General features: G+C 35.5%; 1 protein-coding gene across 4 annotated transcripts in view; it reads left to right on the top strand.

Annotated features, from left to right (window-relative positions):
* LOC149779856 (protein fantom-like) overlaps nucleotides 1-21,736 on the top strand; it is a 197,238-nt gene that overhangs the window by 161,995 nt on the left and 13,507 nt on the right. For all 4 annotated transcript variants that reach the window (XM_089936526.1, XM_089936527.1, XM_089936524.1 and 1 more), the window contains one exon: nucleotides 15,944-16,137. In XM_089936526.1, the coding sequence (XP_089792652.1) occupies nucleotides 15,944-16,137 (194 nt within the window). The remainder of the gene's footprint in view (nucleotides 1-15,943; nucleotides 16,138-21,736) is intronic.

The raw sequence follows: 21,736 nt of genomic DNA, 5'->3' as shown, positions 1-21,736 counted from the left end.
AGCCGTAGCCAGATGTAGTTCAGTGAATGCAGACATGTCTTTACCACTATGGCTTTTTTGAGTGCCCATGTTTGTGGCTTCTAAATTTTGTAATCAAAATTATATTTCATGGAGAGAAGTTATAATGAATAATAAAGGCAATAATATGAATAGGGAACATACATTTAGATTATAAAATTGCAAGGTATGTCAGTGCTATGTACATGCAAATGCATATCAGAGTTTGTAAGTAGTAGTGGCTGGTGCCCACCACTCTCTCATAAACTCTCAAATGTGCCTGTATGCATAGAAACCTTGGGAACCACTGATATAAGGGTACTGACTGGTAGCTATAACATTAAACTAACCGGACTGTTTATAAGTAATAATTAGTACATATTTATATTATGTTTGGTGGCATTACAAAAGGCACATACAGTCTCAGAAATGATCATTCTCACTTGATATTGAAATGAATGGATGGTTGAGAGAAGCCACTGGCATCAACAACCTAGTGAAATCAAAAGCAGACAAAGATCCTAAAAATAAAATAGCATATTTGTTAAGAAAAAAGGAACATAGTTGGAAGAATGAAAAAAATGACTGCTGGTTACCTTCATCACATGATGCAATATAGTGCTATTCTTGATAGGCACAGTTACTTCAGAATTTACCAGAGAATTAAAAAAGAGAATACAGAAATTACACTACTTCATGAATTAGTATGTTTATAACATAGTGCACATATGTTCAGAAATAGTATTTGTAAATAAATGGATAACTTTTTTATAACATATCATGGATTAATTTATTGTCATGTGCAGTGCCCTCAGGCTGTTGGATCTGCAGTACTAATTTCTTATGATTGGATACTATTACATATCATGGATTCATTTAATGTCATGTTCAGTGCCCTCAGGCTGTTGGATCCACAGTACTAATTTCTTATCATTGGATACTATTACATATCATGGATTAATTTATTGTCATGTGCAGTGCCCTCAGGCTGTTGGATCCACAGTACTAATTTCTTATGATTGGATACTATTGCATATCATGGATTCATTTAATGTCATGTGCAGTGCCCTCAGGCTGTTAGATCCACAGTACTAATTTCTTATGATTGGATACTATTGCATATCATGGATTCATTTAATGTCATGTGCAGTGCCCTCAGGCTGTTGGATCCGCAGTACTAATTTCTTATGATTGGATACTATTATATATCATGGATTCATTTAATGTCATGTTCAGTGCCCCTAGGCTGTTGGATCCACAGTACTAATTTCTTATGATTGGATACTATTGCATATCATGGATTAATTTATTGTCATGTGCAGTGCCCTCAGGCTGTTGGATCCACAGTACTAATTTCTTATGATTGGATACTATTGCATATCATGGATTCATTTAATGTCATGTGCAGTGCCCTCAGGCTGTTGGATCCACAGTACTAATTTCTTATGATTGGATACTATTGCATATCATGGATTCATTTAATGTCATGTGCAGTGCCCTCAGGCTGTTGGATCCGCAGTACTAATTTCTTATGATTGGATACTATTACATATCATGGATTCATTTAATGTCATGTTCAGTGCCCTCAGGCTGTTGGATCCACAGTACTAATTTCTTATGATTGGATACTATTGCATATCATGGATTAATTTATTGTCATGTGCAGTGCCCTCAGGCTGTTGGATCCACAGTACTAATTTCTTATGATTGGATACTATTGCATATCATGGATTCATTTAATGTCATGTGCAGTGCCCTCAGGCTGTTGGATCCACAGTACTAATTTCTTATGATTGGATACTATTACACATCATGGATACATTTATTGTCATGTGCAGTGCCCTCAGGCTGTTGGATCCACAGTACTAATTTCTTATGATTGGATACTATTGCATATCATGGATTCATTTAATGTCATGTGCAGTGCCCTCAGGCTGTTGGATCCACAGTACTAATTTCTTATGATTGGATACTATTACGTATCATGCATTCATTTATTGTCATGTGCAGTGCCCTCAGGCTGTTGGATACACAGTACTAATTTCTTATGATTGGATACTATTGCATATCATGGATTCATTTATTGTTATGTGCAGTGCTCTCAGGCTGTTGGATCCACAGTACTAATTTCTTATGATTGGATACTATTGCATACCATGGATTCATTTAATGTCATGTGCAGTGCCCTCAGGCTGTTGGATCCACAGTACTAATTTCTTATGATTGGATACTATTACATATCATGGATTAATTTATTGTCATGTGCAGTGCCCTCAGGCTGTTGGATCCACAATACTAATTTCTTTTGATGGATACTATTACATATCATGGATTAATTTATTGTCATGTGCAGTGCCCTCAGATTGTTGGATCCACAGTACTAATATCTTATGACTGGATACTATTACATATCACAGATTCATTTAATGTCATGTGCAGTGCCCTCAGGCTGTTGGATCCACAGTACTAATTTATTATGATTGAATACTATTACATATCATGGATTCATTTATTGTCATGTGCAGTGCCCTCAGGCTGTTGGATCCAATGTACTGATTTCTTATGATTGGATACTATTACATATCATGGATTCATTTATTGTCATGTGCAGTGCCCTCAAGCTGTTGAATCCACAGTACTAATTTCTTATGATTGGATACTGTTACATATCATGGATTCGTTTATTGTCATGTACAGTACCCTCAGGCTGTTAGATCCACAGTACTAATTTCTTAATATTGGATACTATTACATATCATGGATTCATTTATTGTCATGTGCAGTGCCCTCAGGCTGTTGGATCCACAGTACTAATTTCTTATGGTTGGATACTATTACATATCATGGATTCATTTATTGTCATGTGCAGTGCCCTCAGGCTGTTGGATCCAATGTACTAATTTCTTATGATTGGATACTATTACATATCATGAATACATTTAATGTCATGTGCAGTGCCCTCAGGCAGTTGGATCCAAAGTACTAATTTCTTATGATTGGATACTATTACATATCATGGATTCATTCAATGTCATGTTCAGTGCCCTCAGGCTGTTGGATCCAATGTACTAATTTCTTATGAATGGATACTATTACATATCATGGATTCATTTAATGTCATGTGCAGTGCCCTCAGGCTGTTGGATCGACAGTACGAATTTCTTATGATTGGATACTATTACATATCATGGATACATTTAATGTCATGTTCAGTGCCATCAGGCTGTTGGATCCACAGTACTAATTTCTTATGATTGGATACTATTACATATCATGGATTCATTTAATGTCATGTGCAGTGCCCCCAGGCGGTTGGATCAACCATTGTACTAACTTCTTATGATTGGATACTATTGCATATCATGGATTAATTTATTGTCATGTGCAGTGCCCTCAGGCTGTTGGATCCACAGTACTAATTTCTTATGATTGGATACTATTACATGTCATGGATTCATTTAATGTCATGTGCAGTGCCCTCAGGCTGTTGGATCAACCATTGTACTAATTTCTTATGATTGGATACTATTACATATCATGGATTCATGTAATGTCATGTGCGGTGCCCTCGCGCTGTTGGATCAACTATTGTACTAATTTTTTATGATTGGATACTATTGCATATCATGGATTATTTTATTGTCATGTGCAGTGCCCTCAGGCTGTTAGATCCACAGTACTAATTTCTTATGATTGGATACTATTACATATCATGGATTCATTTATTGTCATGTGCTGTGCCCTCAGGCTGTCAGATACACAGTACTAATTTCTTTTGATTGGATACTATTACATATTATGGATTAATTTATTGTCATGTGCAGTGCCCTCAGGCTGTTGGATCCACAGTACTAATTTCTTATGATTGGATACTATTATATATCATGGATTCATTTAATGTCATGTGCATTGCCCTCAGGCTGTTGGATCCACAGCACTAATTTCTTATGATTGGATACTATTACATATCATGGATTAATTTAATGACATGTATAGTGCCCTCAGGCTGTTTGATCCACAGTACTAATTTCTTATGGTTGGATACTATTACATATCATGGATTCATTTATTGTCACGTGCAGTGCCCACAGGCTGTCGGATCCACAGTACTAATTTCTTTTGATTGGATACTATTACATATTATGGATTAATTTATTGTCATGTGCAGTGCCCTCAGGCTGTTGGATCCACAGTACTAATTTCTTATGATTGGATACTGTTACATATTATGGATTAATTTATTGTCATGTGCAGTGCCCTCAGGCTGTTGGATCCACAGTACTAATTTCTTATGATTGGATACTATTGCATATCATGGATTCATTTAATGTCATGTGCAGTGCCCTCAGGCTGTTGGATCCACAGTACTAATTTCTTATGATTGGATACTATTGCATATCATGGATTCATTTGATGTCATGTGCAGTGCCCTCAGGCTGTTGGATCCGCAGTACTAATTTCTTATGATTGGATACTATTACATATCATGGATTCATTTAATGTCATGTTCAGTGCCCTCAGGCTGTTGGATCCACAGTACTAATTTCTTATGATTGGATACTATTGCATATCATGGATTAATTTATTGTCATGTGCAGTGCCCTCAGGCTGTTGGATCCACAGTACTAATTTCTTATGATTGGATACTATTGCATATCATGGATTCATTTAATGTCATGTGCAGTGCCCTCAGGCTGTTGGATCCACAGTACTAATTTCTTATGATTGGATACTATTGCATATCATGCATTCATTTAATGTCATGTGCAGTGCCCTCAGGCTGTTGGATCCGCAGTACTAATTTCTTATGATTGGATACTATTACATATCATGGATTCATTTAATGTCATGTTCAGTGCCCTCAGGCTGTTGGATCCACAGTACTAATTTCTTATGATTGGATACTATTATATATCATGGATTCATTTAATGTCATGTGCAGTGCCCTCAGGCTTTTGGATCCACAGTACTAATTTCTTATGATTGGATACTATTGCATATCATGGATTCATTTAATGTCATGTTCAGTGCCCTCAGGCTGTTGGATCCACAGTACTAATTTCTTATGATTGGATACTATTACATATCATGGATTCATTTAATATCATGTGCAGTGCCCTCAGGCTGTTGGATCCACAGTACTAATTTCTTATGATTGGATACTATTACTTATCATGGATTCATTTATTGTCATGTGCAGTGCCCTCAGGCTGTTGGATACACAGTACTAATTTCTTATGATTGGATACTATTGCATACCATGGATTCATTTAATGTCATGTGCAGTGCCCTCAGGCTGTTGGATCCACAGTACTAATTTCTTATGATTGGATACTATTACATATCATGGATTAATTTATTGTCATGTGCAGTGCCCTCAGGCTGTTGGATCCACAATACTAATTTCTTTTGATTGGATACTATTACATATCATGGATTAATTTATTGTCATGTGCAGTGCCCTCAGATTGTTGGATCCACAGTACTAATATCTTATGACTGGATACTATTACATATCACGGATTCATTTAATGTCATGTGCAGTGCCCTCTGGCTGTTGGATCCACAGTACTAATTTCTTGTGATTGAATACTATTACATATCATGGATTCATTTATTGTCATGTGCAGTGCCCTCAGGCTGTTGGATCCAATGTACTGATTTCTTATGATTGGATACTATTACATATCATGGATTCATTTATTGTCATGTGCAGTGCCCTCAAGCTGTTGAATCCACAGTACTAATTTCTTATGATTGGATACTGTTACATATCATGGATTCATTTATTGTCATGTACAGTACCCTCAGGCTGTTAGATCCACAGTACTAATTTCTTATGATTGGATACTATTACATATCATGGATTCATTTATTGACATGTGCAGTACCCTCAGGCTGTTGGATCCACAGTATTAATTTCTTATGGTTGGATACTGTTACATATCATGGATTCATTTATTGTCATGTGCAGTGCCCTCAGGCTGTTGGATCCAATGTACTAATTTCTTATGATTGGATACTATTACATATCATGGATTCATTTAATGTCATGTGCAGTGCCCTCAGGCTGTTGGATCCACAGTACTAATTTCTTATGATTGGATACTATTACATATCATGGATACATTTAATGTCATGTTCAGTGCCCTCAGGCTGTTGGATCCACAGTACTAATTTCTTATGATTGGATACTATTACATATCATGGATTCATTTAATGTCATGTGCAGTGCCCCCAGGCTGTTGGATCAACCATTGTACTAATTTCTTATGATTGGATACTATTGCATATCATGGATTAATTTATTGTCATGTGCAGTGCCCTCAGGCTGTTGGATCCACAGTACTAATTTCTTATGATTGGATACTATTACATGTCATGGATTAATTTAATGTCATGTGCAGTGCCCTCAGGCTGTTGGATCAACCATTGTACTAATTTCTTATGATTGGATACTATTACATATGATGGATTCATGTAATGTCATGTGCGGTGCCCTCAGGCTGTTGGATCAACTATTGTACTAATTTTTTATGATTGGATACTATTATATATCATGGATTAATTTGATGACATGTACAGTACCCTCAGGCTGTTAGATCCACAGTACTAATTTCTTATGACTGGATACTATTACATGTCATGGATTAATTTAATGTCATGTGCAGTGCCCTCAGGCTGTTGGATCAACCATTGTACTAATTTCTTATGATTGGATACTATTACATATCATGGATTCATGTAATGTCATGTGCGGTGCCCTCAGGCTGTTGGATCAACTATTGTACTAATTTTTTATGATTGGATACTATTATATATCATGGATTAATTTGATGACATGTACAGTACCCTCAGGCTGTTAGATCCACAGTACTAATTTCTTATGATTGGATATTATTACATATCATGGATTCATTTATTGTCATGTGCTGTGCCCTCAGACTGTTGGATCCACAGTACTAATTTCTTATGATTGGGTACTATTACATATCATGGATTAATTTATTGTCATGTGCAGTGCCCTCTCGCTGTTGGATCCACAGTACTAATTTCTTATGATTGGATACTATTGCATATCATGGATTCATTAAATGTCATGTGCAGTGCCCTCAGGCTGTTGGATCCACAGTACTAATTTCTTATGATTGGATACTATTACACATCATGGATACATTTATTGTCATGTGCAGTGCCCTCAGGCTGTTTAATCCACAGTACTAATTTCTTATGATTGGATACTATTGCATATCATGGATTCATTTAATGTCATGTGCAGTGCCCTCAGGCTGTTGGATCCACAGTACTAATTTCTTATGATTGGATACTATTATATATCATGGATTCATTTAATGTCATGTGCAGTGCCCTCAGGCTTTTGGATCCACAGTACTAATTTCTTATGATTGGATACTATTGCATATCATGGATTCATTTAATGTCATGTTCAGTGCCCTCAGGCTGTTGGATCCACAGTACTAATTTCTTATGATTGGATACTATTACATATCATGGATTCATTTAATATCATGTGCAGTGCCCTCAGGCTGTTGGATCCACAGTACTAATTTCTTATGATTGGATACTATTACGTATCCTGGATTCATTTATTGTCATGTGCAGTGCCCTCAGGCTGTTGGATACACAGTACTAATTTCTTATGATTGGATACTATTGCATATCATGGATTCATTTATTGTTATGTGCAGTGCTCTCATGCTGTTGGATCCACAGTACTAATTTCTTATGATTGGATACTATTGCATACCATGGATTCATTTAATGTCATGTGCAGTGCCCTCAGGCTGTTGGATCCACAGTACTAATTTCTTATGATTGGATACTATTACATATCATGGATTAATTTATTGTCATGTGCAGTGCCCTCAGGCTGTTGGATCCACAATACTAATTTCTTTTGATTGGATACTATTGCATATCATGGATTCATTTATTGTCATGTGCAGTGCCCTCAGATTGTTGGATCCACAGTACTAATATCTTATGACTGGATACTATTACATATCACGGATTCATTTAATGTCATGTGCAGTGCCCTCAGGCTGTTGGATCCACAGTACTAAATTCTTATGATTGAATACTATTACATATCATGGATTCATTTATTGTCATGTGCAGTGCCCTCAGGCTGTTGGATCCAATGTACTGATTTCTTATGATTGGATACTATTACATATCATGGATTCATTTATTGTCATGTGCAGTGCCCTCAAGCTGTTGAATCCACAGTACTAATTTCTTATGATTGGATACTGTTACATATCATGGATTCGTTTATTGTCATGTACAGTACCCTCAGGCTGTTAGATCCACAGTACTAATTTCTTAATATTGGATACTATTACATATCATGGATTCATTTATTGTCATGTGCAGTGCCCTCAGGCTGTTGGATCCACAGTACTAATTTCTTATGGTTGGATACTATTACATATCATGGATTCATCTATTGTCATGTGCAGTGCCCTCAGGCTGTTGAATCCACAGTACTAATTTCTTATGATTGGATACTATTACATATCATGAATACATTTAATGTCATGTGCAGTGCCCTCAGGCTGTTGGATCCACAGTACTAATTTCTTATGATTGGATACTCTTACATATGAAAGAATTCATTTATTGTCATGTGCAGTACCCTCAGGCTGTCGGATCCACAGTACTAATTTCTTTTGATTGGATACTATTACATATTATGGATTCATTTAATGTCATGTTCAGTGCCCTCAGGCTGTTGGATCCACAGTACTAATTTCTTATGATTGGATACTATTACGTATCATGGATTAATTTAATGACATGTATAGTGCCCTCAGGCTGTTTGATCCACAGTACTAATTTCTTATGGTTGGATACTATTACATATCACGGATTCATTTAATGTCATGTGCAGTGCCCTCAGGCTGTTGGATCCACAGTACTAATTTCTTATGATTGAATACTATTACATATCATGGATTCATTTATTGTCATGTGCAGTGCCCTCAGGCTGTTGGATCCAATGTACTGATTTCTTATGATTGGATGCTATTACTTATCATGGATTCATTTATTGTCATGTGCAGTGCCCTCAAGCTGTTGAATCCACAGTACTAATTTCTTATGATTGGATACTGTTACATATCATGGATTCGTTTATTGTCATGTACAGTACCCTCAGGCTGTTAGATCCACAGTACTAATTTCTTAATATTGGATACTATTACATATCATGGATTCATTTATTGTCATGTGCAGTGCCCTCAGGCTGTTGGATCCACAGTACTAATTTCTTATGGTTGGATACTATTACATATCATGGATTCATTTATTGTCATGTGCAGTGCCCTCAGGCTGTTGTATCCACAGTACTAATTTCTTATGATTGGATACTATTACATATCATGAATACATTTAATGTCATGTGCAGTGCCCTCAGGCTGTTGGATCCACAGTACTAATTTCTTATGATTGGATACTATTACATATGAAAGAATTCATTTATTGTCATGTGCAGTACCCTCAGGCTGTCAGATACACAGTACTAATTTCTTTTGATTGGATACTATTACATATTATGGATTAATTTATTGTCATGTGCAGTGCCCTCAGGCTGTTGGATCCACAGTACTAATTTCTTATGATTGGATACTATTGCATATCATGGATTCATTTAATGTCATGTTCAGTGCCCTCAGGCTGTTGGATCCACAGTACTAATTTCTTATGATTGGATACTATTACGTATCATGGATTAATTTAATGACATGTATAGTGCCCTCAGGCTGTTGGATCCACAGTACTAATTTCTTATGGTTGGATACTATTACATATCATGGATTCATTTATTGTCACGTGCAGTGCCCACAGGCTGTCGGATCCACAGTACTAATTTCTTTTGATTGGATACTATTACATATTATGGATTAATTTATTATCATGTGCAGTGCCCTCAGGCTGTTGGATCCACAGTACTAATTTCTTATGATTGGATACTGTTACATATTATAGACTAATTTATTGTCATGTGCAGTGCCCTCAGGCTGTTGGATCCACAGTACTAATTTCTTATGATTGGATACTATTGCATATCATGGATTCATTTAATGTCATGTGGAGTGCCCTCAGGCTGTTGGATCCACAGTACTAATTTCTTATGATTGGATACTATTGCATATCATGGATTCATTTGATGTCATGTGCAGTGCCCTCAGGCTGTTGGATCCGCAGTACTAATTTCTTATGATTGGATACTATTACATATCATGGATTCATTTAATGTCATGTTCAGTGCCCTCAGGGTGTTGGATCGACAGTACTAATTTCTTATGATTGGATACTATTGCATATCATGGATTCATTTAATGTCATGTGCAGTGCCCTCAGGCTGTTGGATCCGCAGTACTAATTTCTTTTGATTGGATACTATTACATATCATGGATTCATTTAATGTCATGTTCAGTGCCCTCAGGCTGTTGGATCCACAGTACTAATTTCTTATGATTGAATACTATTACATATCATGGATTAATTTATTGTCATGTGCAGTACCCTCTCGCTGTTGGATCCACAGTACTAATTTCTTATGATTGGATACTATTGCATATCATGGATTCATTTAATGTCATGTGCAGTGCCCTCAGGCTGTTGGATCCACAGTACTAATTTCTTATGATTGGATACTATTACACATCATGGATACATTTATTGTCATGTGCAGTGCCCTCAGGCTGTTTAATCCACAGTACTAATTTCTTATGATTGGATACTATTGCATATCATGGATTCATTTAATGTCATGTGTAGTGCCCTCAGGCTGTTGGATCCACAGTACTAATTTCTTATGATTGGATACTATTATATATCATGGATTCATTTAATGTCATGTGCAGTGCCCTCAGGCTTTTGGATCCACAGTACTAATTTCTTATGGTTGGATACTATTACGTATCATGGATTCATTTATTGTCATGTGCAGTGCCCTCAGGCTGTTGGATACACAGTACTAATTTCTTATGATTGGATACTATTGCATATCATGGATTCATTTATTGTTATGTGCAGTGCTCTCAGGCTGTTGGATCCACAGTACTAATTTCTTATGATTGGATACTATTGCATACCATGGATTCATTTAATGTCATGTGCAGTGCCCTCAGGCTGTTGGATCCACAGTACTAATTTCTTATGATTGGATACTATTACATATCATGGATTAATTTATTGTCATGTGCAGTGCCCTCAGATTGTTGGATCCACAGTACTAATATCTTATGACTGGATACTATTACATATCACGGATTCATTTAATGTCATGTGCAGTGCCCTCAGGCTGTTGGATCCACAGTACTAATTTCTTATGATTGAATACTATTACATATCGTGGATTCATTTTTTGTCATGTGCAGTGCCCTCAGGCTGTTGGATCCACAGTACTAATTTCTTATGATTGGATACTATTACATATCATGGATTCATTTATTGTCATGTGCAGTGCCCTCAAGCTGTTGAATCCACAGTACTAATTTCTTATGATTGGATACTGTTACATATCATGGATTCGTTTATTGTCATGTACAGTACCCTCAGGCTGTTAGATCCACAGTACTAATTTCTTAATGTTGGATACTATTACATATCATGGATTCATTTATTGTCATGTGCAGTGCCCTCAGGCTGTTGGATCCACAGTACTAATTTGTTATGGTTGGATACTATTACATATCATGGATTCATTTATTGTCATGTGCAGTGCCCTCAGGCTGTTGGATCCACAGTACTAATTTCTTATGATTGGATACTTTTACATATCATGAATACATTTAATGTCATGTGCAGTGCCCTCAGGCTGTTGGATCCACAGTCCTAATTTCTTATGATTGGATACTATTACATATCATGGATTCATTTAATGTCATGTTCAGTGCCCTCAGGCTGTTGGATCCAATGTACTAATTTGTTATGATTGGATACTATTACATATCATGGATTCATTTAATGTCATGTGCAGTGCCCTCAGGCTGTTGGATCGACAGTACGAATTTCTTATGATTGGATACTATTACATATCATGGATACATTTAATGTCATGTTCAGTGCCCTCAGGCTGTTGGATCCACAGTACTAATTTCTTATGATTGGATACTATTACATATCATGGATTCATTTAATGTCATGTGCAGTGCCCCCAGGCGGTTGGATCAACCATTGTACTAATTTCTTATGATTGGATACTATTGCATATCATGGATTAATTTATTGTCATGTGCAGTGCCCTCAGGCTGTTGGATCCACAGTACTAATTTCTTATGATTGGATACTATTACATGTCATGGATTAGTTTAATGTCATGTGCAGTGCCCTCAGGCTGTTGGATCAACCATTGTACTAATTTCTTATGATTGGATACTATTACATATCATGGATTCATGTAATGTCATGTGCGGTGCCCTCAGGCGGTTAGATCAACTATTGTACTAATTTTTTATGATTGGATACTATTATATATCATGGATTAATTTGATGACACGTACAGTACCCTCAGGCTGTTAGATCCACAGTACTAATTTCTTATGATTGGATACTATTACATGTCATGGATTAATTTAATGTTATGTGCAATGCCCTCATGCTGTTGGATCAACCATTGTACTAATTTCTTATGATTGGATACTATTACATATCATGGATTCATGTAATGTCATGTGCGGTGCCCTCAGGCTGTTAGATCAACTATTGTACTAATTTTTTATGATTGGATACTATTATATATCATGGATTAATTTGATGACATGTACAGTACCCTCAGGCTGTTAGATCCACAGTGCTAATTTCTTATGATTGGATACTATTACATATCATGGATTCATTTATTGTCATGTGCTGTGCCCTCAGACTGTTGGATCGACAGTACTAATTTCTTATGATTGGATACTATCACATATTATGGATTAATTTATTGTCATGTGCTGTGCCCTCAGGCTGTTGGATCCACAGTACTAATTTCTTATGATTGGATACTATTACATATGAAAGAATTCGTTTATTGTCATGTGCAGTACCCTCAGGCTGTCAGATACACAGTACTAATTTCTTTTGATTGGATACTATTACATATTATGGATTAATTTATTGTCATGTGCAGTGCCCTCAGGCTGTTGGATCCACAGTACTAATTTCTTATGATTGGATACTATTGCATATCATGGATTCATTTAATGTCATGTTCAGTGCCCTCAGGCTGTTGGATCCACAGTACTAATTTCTTATGATTGGATACTATTACGTATCATGGATTAATTTAATGACATGTATAGTGCCCTCAGGCTGTTTGATCCACAGTACTAATTTCTTATGGTTGGATACTATTACATATCATGGATTCATTTATTGTCACGTGCAGTGCCCACAGGCTGTCGGATCCACAGTACTAATTTCTTTTGATTGGATACTATTACATATTATGGATTAATTTATTGTCATGTGCAGTGCCCTCAGGCTGTTGGATCCACAGTACTAATTTCTTATGATTGGATACTGTTACATATTATGGATTAATTTATTGTCATGTGCAGTGCCCTCAGGCTGTTGGATCCACAGTACTAATTTCTTATGATTGGATACTGTTATGTATCATGGATTAATTTAATGACATGCATAGTGCCCTTAGGCTGTTTGACCCACAGTACTAATTTCTTATGGTTGGATACTATTAGATATCATGGATTCATTTATTGTCATATGCAGTGCCCTCAGGCTGCCGGATCCACAGTACTAATTTCTTTTGATTGGATGCTATTACATATTATGGATTAATTTATTGTCATGTGCAGTGTCCTCAGGCTGTTGGATCCACAGTACTAATTTCTTATGATTGGATACTATTGCATATCATGGATTCATTTAATGTCATGTTCAGTGCCCTCAGGCTGTTGGATCCACGGTACTAATTTCTTATGATTGGATACTATTATGTATCATGGATTAATTTAATGACATGTATAGTGCCCTCAGGCTGTTGGATCCACAGTACTAATTTCTTATGATTGGTTACTATTACATATTATGGATTAATTTATTGTCATGTGCAGTGTCCTCAGGCTGTTGGATCCACAGTTCTAATTTCTTTTGATTGGATGCTATTACATATTATGGATTAATTTATTGTCATGTGCAGTGCCCTCAGGCAGTTGGATCCACAGTACTATTTTCTTATGATTGGATACTATTACATATTATGGATTAATTTATTGTCATGTGCAGTGCCCTCAGACAGTTGGATCCACAGTACTAATTTCTTTTGATTGGATACTATTACATATTATGGATTAATTTATTGTCATGTGCAGTGCCCTCAGGCAGTTGGATCCACAGTACTATTTTCTTATGATTGGATACTATTACATATTATGGATTAATTTATTGTCATGTGCAGTGCCCTCAGGCTGTTGGATCCACAGTACTAATTTCTTTTGATTGGATACTATTACATATTATGGATTAATTTATTGTCATGTGCAGTGCCCTCAGGCAGTTGGATCCACAGTACTATTTTCTTATGATTGGATACTATTACATATTATGGATTAATTTATTGTCATGTGCAGTGCCCTCAGGCTGTTGGATCCACAGTACTAATTTCTTTTGATTGGATACTATTACATATTATGGATTAATTTATTGTCATGTGCAGTGTCCTCAGGCTGTTGGATCCACAGTACTAATTTCTTATGATTGGATACTATTACATATCATGGATTAATTTATTGTCATGTGCAGTGCCCTCAGGCTGTTGTATCCAATGTTATCTTATGGTTGGATACTATTGCATCAGAGCTTCTTTTGATTTAGTTTTTGTATACCTTCTTGTTTGGCAGAACTCATTATGCTTTGACCCTGACTATCTGCCCATCTGTCAATCTGTGAATCTGTCCATCTGTCAATCTGTACATTTGTCAATCTGTCCATGAGCTTTTCCTTTTCCACATTAATTGTTTGGGTAAGGAAAATCCAACTGATGTTTGGGTCCAAAGGTAAGGATCACTGACAAAAATAAGAAAAATGGTTTCTGCACAAAATTTTCAGTTCTTGCCTATCAGGTAAGAAAGAAGCTTATTAATATAGGGATCAAAAAGTGAAAGCTCAAAGTCACTGCAGCTGTAAGCATAACAATATTTTATTTTCATAACTTTAGTTTTAATAACAAGTACCATGACCAAAATGTGTGGAGGGCATGCACTGAAGATATCTAAAGGTCTGTTGATTTTGGGGTCAAAGGTTAGGGTGATTATGGCTCAAAGAATTGTGGGTTTTACAGAATAACTTCTGTTCTAGAGTAAGTTTTTTTATATATCATATTTTGTGGATGGCTTACATTCAGGATAATAAGGAAACATGTAGGTTCTGGAGTCTCAATGGTCAGAGATCATGGTAAATTCAATAAGAAAATAATGGTTTCTGCACAGTTAATTTCAACACCCCATACACTGACCAAAAATCCAGGTCACTGAAACTTGTTGGTGTGAATAATCTTGAGAATCAACCTGCATGTATAGAGGACTGTAGCACAGGGCATTTACAGGTACAATAAAATGTATCTTGAAAGACCTCTACTATGAGAGACCACCTGTCTTGAGGGACTGAATTCTCCATGCACAGATTTATTGATTATATAGTGTTATGACCTTCCATGAAACACCTGTCTTGAGAGACCATTATTTTCTGGCAGAAGAGGTGGTCTTTCAAGACAGGTTCTGCTGTATATAATTTACCTTTCACAGTACTTGTATTCTTTTTTGTGCATGCTTAATATTATGGGTCTTTTGTGTGCCATAGACAGAATGCTTAAGTTATTTTCATAGCTCGAATTGTGGCATTTCTGTGGGAAAAATTCAAGCTTTTATTCCCATTTGTGGAGAAATACTCATCAAATAATACACATTTCAGAGTCTATACATGAGGAAATCACACCTATGCAGAGTGAAAGGAGTTCGTTGAATTACACTAACAATGACCAGATGATGAAGAAATCAGAGACAGAAGAGGAGGAATCTGAGACCCCACCCATTGAGTCAGACAGTGAGGGTTTGGTCATGGTCAGGACTCCGACCAAACGCAAACAGAAGGAAGCAAAGAAACCAGTAATTGTTGTCAGATTGTTGTACCCTTGCCTTTTAATTTCTATTTCCCTCTTTGTTAGTTGACTGAATATTTTCCAAAGTTAGATAATCTAATGGACTTATAAGTAAAAAAAATTCTAGAAAATCAGAACCTTCTGCCCCAATTTGAATGGAGTGGGATTATCTTGATCCTGTCCAAAAAGTTTGCATAGAACATGTCACTGTGTCTTATATAATTTATCGTAAACAAATACATTTTTTTTCAAAGTACAAAATATAATGAATACAAATATTAGCTATCATTTTTGGGGAGTGATCCTATTTGAAAAAATAAAGAATCTTACGTTAAGGAAAACTCAAACATCTACATGATCATCAGTTTTAATTCATGTGCATCTAATGTAGTAAAAGCATCATGAAGTTCTACAATATGTAGTATTAATTTGCCTATATGTGTATATTGCATTAGACAAATTCCAGAATAAATAACTATGCCACTGACATCTCATCAACTCATCCTTCTTATTACACATTATGATCCAGGTAAGTTATTCCCCAGTAAGACTTAAATCCAAATGTGTGACTGTAATGTGTTAGCTTCTGTATATGAGAGATTTCAGTTCTTTTTCATGCCATTTTGCTCAAAACACCTTACTTTACATTATTGTTTAACTGAAGCTTTTGTGAAAGAGAATGGTAATTGGGAATTTTAATAAAATACATACCATTCTCATTCAGTTTCAACGGTACATAGTTCAGATTTAAATATTCATAAATACAGAGAAATCCCACTGTAGCATGCTTTGTTACAACACAAAGTCACATATAACTCTATCATGGTATGGCACCCAAAATTTGACAATAATATCACCAATTTATTGAAAGTAATACAGAGTTTTGGTGCCAAGCTAAATACCAGTTTTATTTAATAATTTAACAAGATGTGTTGTATTCTAGTAGAAGATTATGTTTTATCACTGCATCTATATTTATAGGAATAAAGATGGTAAAAGTTTCATTTTATTTTTGGCAGTAATCAATTACTGCACCTTGATCCTGGTTTATTTTTGAAAGACCTCTGTTCTTTAAAAGATGTCAGTTGTTAATCTAATTATTATTGCACCATCAGCAATCAGGCCATTTGGTCTCTTCGTGTTGTTTTCAGTGGATCCTGTGTACAATTGTTGCTAAATCCACAGTTGCCAATGAATGTTTTCTTAGTGAACTTGCATACACGTGCTAGCACCAAACATGTTGGTGGCCCCAACAATTTTTTTCACCCAGATTTATAAATCAGTTAGTTTATGTACCTAATAAATTGCTAATCATTAGTGTCAGTCTCTTATCTTAGGTTTCTTGAAATTGTTAGGCATTGCTTTATAAAAAAACAACAAAAAAACGAGGTGTCTTTTATGCAATTGATGAACCAGGGAATCATTATCTTGAAAATAAATGACTACATTTGTTAATGAAATATTATTTATGCTATTGTTGAAAGAATTACATGCATTATTTAAATTCATATGGAATCTAGAGGAGAAAATTCCAGTGGTTTGAAATTGACATGTACATTTGCATACATAAGCATAAATGTTCTTTATGTTTCCTGATGCTATATTTTGGATTATTTGGATTGAATTTAGAGACATCATCATCTTTGCTGAAATGATTAAAGCATATACTTCTTTATGCACATTATCAATGGCATTATCACAAATTCACTGTTATGGATAAAGTGATATCGGACAGTGAATATATGTCATTTTCAATGGCATTATCATGAATTCACTATTATGGATAAAGTGATATCGGACAGTGAATATAGATGTCATTTTCAATGGCATTATCATGAATTCACTGTTATGGATAAAGTGATATCAGACAGTGAATATAGATGTTATTTTCAATGGCATTATCACGAATTCACTGTTATGGATAAAGTGATATCAGACAGTGAATATAGATGTCATTTTCAATGGCATTATCACGAATTCACTGTTATGGATAAAGTGATATCGGACAGTGAATATAGATGTCATTTTCAATGGCATTATCACGAATTCACTGTTATGGATAAAGTGATATCGGACAGTGAATATAGATGTCATTTTCAATGGCATTATCACGAATTCACTGTTATGGATAAAATGATATCGGACAGTGAATATATATGTCATTTTCAATGGCATTATCACGAATTCACTGTTATGGATAAAGTGATATCGGAGAGTGAATATATATGTCAGTACTTGTAACAAAAGTTATCATACTATGCATGCACATATCAATGTGTGGGACAGTTCTTAAAATCAAATATTAAATATGCAATCACTGTATTTTCACTACTTCTCTTTAATATACACTGATTTAAAATGGCAACAGCACTATTGAAATATGAGCTTGGTGCCTCTGTTTATAATCCACCCACTATTTATATAGCCCAGGGCATGTATTATTTTTAACTGACTTGCTATACTATTACATAGCAAGATGGTACTGTATGGACATCGACCATCGTGCTACAGTGGGTTTCACTGTATTGATATCCATATGTACTGTGTGGACATTGACCATCGTGCTACAATGGGGTTTCACTGTATTGATATCCATATGTGCTGTTCAGTTTAAATCCCAAAAAGAATAATGTATGCTTTAAAATTAGTGCCTTAATTAAGACGAGGATAATGTATGCTTTAAATTTAGTTGCCTTACTTAAGGCAAGGATAATGTATGCTTTAATATTATTTGCCTGAATGCAAAAATGATATGTGCTTTAAGATTAGTTGCCTTAATTAAAGAAAGGATGTATGCTTTAAAATTAAGGCATGATAATGTATGTTTTGAAATTAGTCATCTTAAATAAGGTGAGAATCTTGAGACAGGTGTGAATTGTTTTCATGAGGAATTCACTAAATTTTGCATATTTATACTCAAAAGTAAGAAAGAACAGACAAGTTAGTTCATTAAGTTCTGATGTTTTTTTTACTAACAAGGGGCATTGATTTCTTTGCTGCAAAGTTCATATACAGAATCATCATGTTGTGAAGAAAAATAATCAGACTCTGCTATTGGGACTATTTCATAAGGATTTGCTAAACTGAGTACATTAATTGCTATTGGGACTATTTCATAAGGATTTGCTAAACTGAGTACATTAATTGCTATTGGGACTATTTCATAAGGATTTGCTAAACTGAGTACATTAATTGCTATTGGGACTATTTCATAAGGATTTGCTAAATTGAGTACATTAATTGCTATTTTTCACTACTTCATCCAAATTTGTTACTCCATGTAGGACACTAGCATGATTTTAATATGATTTGAAATATTAATACAGATGATTTAGGGTCCTTGAGTGGCCGAGTGGTCTAAAGCGCTCACCGTTACTGATCACTGCCATCTCACCTCTGTCTGTGTCGGTTCGAGTCTAAGATTCGGCTAATGTGGGTATGTGAGAAAGCTTGCCAGTAGCTTCTCATGGGTCGGTGGTTCTTGCTGGGGTTTTTACGGGTTCTTCCTCCACCATTAATATTGGCTGCCATGTATAGCCTATCTTGTGCTGAGAAATGGCGTTAAACCCCACAACAACAACAATAACAGATGATTTAGACATACAAAAAGGTCAAAGTTCTTGTCATAATTTCAGTTTAATAAGCATTCTATTGAAATGACTAGCACTTTTGTCTTCTTACCAGTCTTGAGAAATTATTTATTATGCATAAAAATGTCAGGCACTGAATCGGTGAAGCATGGAACACTTTTTCAGTACTCATCTTTATTTCTCCAATTTTTTACAATATACAAGTTTGTCCTTTTAATTCTCAGAGAAAGTCCATCTTCTGATTTTGAGTTATGATGTACAAAAAAATTAAATCATATGAAAAATTACATGAAATATATTATACCAGTCCTGTACATTAACAGGCTCACTTCACCATCTGCCTGGCAATAACTTGAGTTGATCCACATCACCTTTGTTTCTATATAATGTACATGTCTCTAAATGCAAAGTGTTTCTGAGGCGTGGGCATCTATGTTCTTTGGTAACATTCTGCCTTTTATCCCCTATCAGTTTCAAGTGTATATGTCCATGTTTATAAATACATTTCACGTGGCTGTGGGAGCTGTGTTTGTTCAATGGTTGTCTGTGCTGGACAGATGACTGGAAGAGTGTGGGTTTCAGTCCTACCCTTGGACTAACCTGGATCAGATGCAGTAGTGTATCCTTGGGCGAGGCACTTTACTCCAACTGCCTCAGCACTGAATAACCTATTTGTGTTGCTGTGCTATAAAAATCAAAACTAAACCAAACCATGTGGCTGTTTCAGTATCAGTTCCTGGCAGAGTTTTTCCCCCTTTACAACTTTTATCAGTTATTGAAGGCAGAGAGAATGAAAAAGCAGGTATCAATGTCATAAGGACAACTTTCAAGTGTTATTCTCTTCTAGTGACAAGAAATATAATTTTTGTTTTTACCATCCATACTGTATCTACAAAGGAATTTAGCCCTTGAAATCTGTATCCCAGCTTCTAGTTTATAATAGGAATACTGCACTTCTGTAAAAGGTTGCTTCCTTCAGCAGTTTTACAAAATTGTTTATATGAGAGCATCTTGAGAACCCTTAGTGCAGAGGTGGGGGTGGGACCTCTTGGGCCAGTATTTGTAGCAGCTTCATGTGCCCCATTCACAATAATATATTTCCATTTGAGAATAAGCTATCTTTTCATATGAACCTATAGAACATTACTGGAATTCATATTCAAATAGAAAGAAAATAACAAATCTGTTTCTTTTAACAATTTTATAGACTTACAAGCGAAAATAGTTGGTTGACTTGGCATTGTCAGATATCATCACTACATACATACGGACAATTTGCACACACCTGCATAATCACAACCACACAGACATTAAATAAAAAATTCACAGTTTCTGTCTTTAAAATCCATTGGTTGGTGGAATATTGTCTTAAATAGTTTCAATCTTTGATGTTGTTGATATTTAGTAGAAGGTTCAAAGGCATGCCTCATTAGTGTTCATCTTTGCATTTGTTAGAGACTGGATGGTACCATTGTTCAAACTTCCTTCTGGATTCTCTGCAAATCTGAGTTAGAACTGAGTTGTTCTTGCCAACCATAATGCTGTCCTTGTCGGAACTATATACAGTGGAGTTTAACCACAAGATATGATTATCTCTTTAAAAAAAGAAACTATAAATCAAGTTATTGGTAGACCATTTAATTTGAGAAGGGGGTGGGGCATTTTGTTTGTTTCTCAAGATTTATGGGGGCTTTACATATATTTCAGCAGTAATAAATTCCTTTAATGTGTTAATGCAGTCTCTGAGTTATGAGTTAAAGATGAGTGTGTGATTATTATTGTCTTTCATCAATTGATTGCATTTCTAAAATCATCCTGAAAAACCTGGATTGATTAATAGTTGGAAATTGATCATTATTAGAATAACAAATAAAATAAAGAGAACTAACTTTATTGTTCCATTCAGCTTATCAACTACGTTCTGGCTTAACCTGATGTTACATGTGGGGTTGCTATATTGATGGATGTCATTCAGTCCAGAATTACTAATGTTAATATGGTGTTTGCAGTATATGC

This window comes from Sinohyriopsis cumingii, chromosome 16, assembly GCF_028554795.1.
Source record: "Sinohyriopsis cumingii isolate HCF-2022 chromosome 16, ASM2855479v2, whole genome shotgun sequence".
NCBI classification, from domain to species: Eukaryota; Metazoa; Mollusca; class Bivalvia; order Unionida; family Unionidae; genus Sinohyriopsis; species Sinohyriopsis cumingii.
The sequence above is the reverse complement of the archived record's forward strand: the minus strand, read 5'-3'. Positions and strand labels throughout refer to the sequence as shown.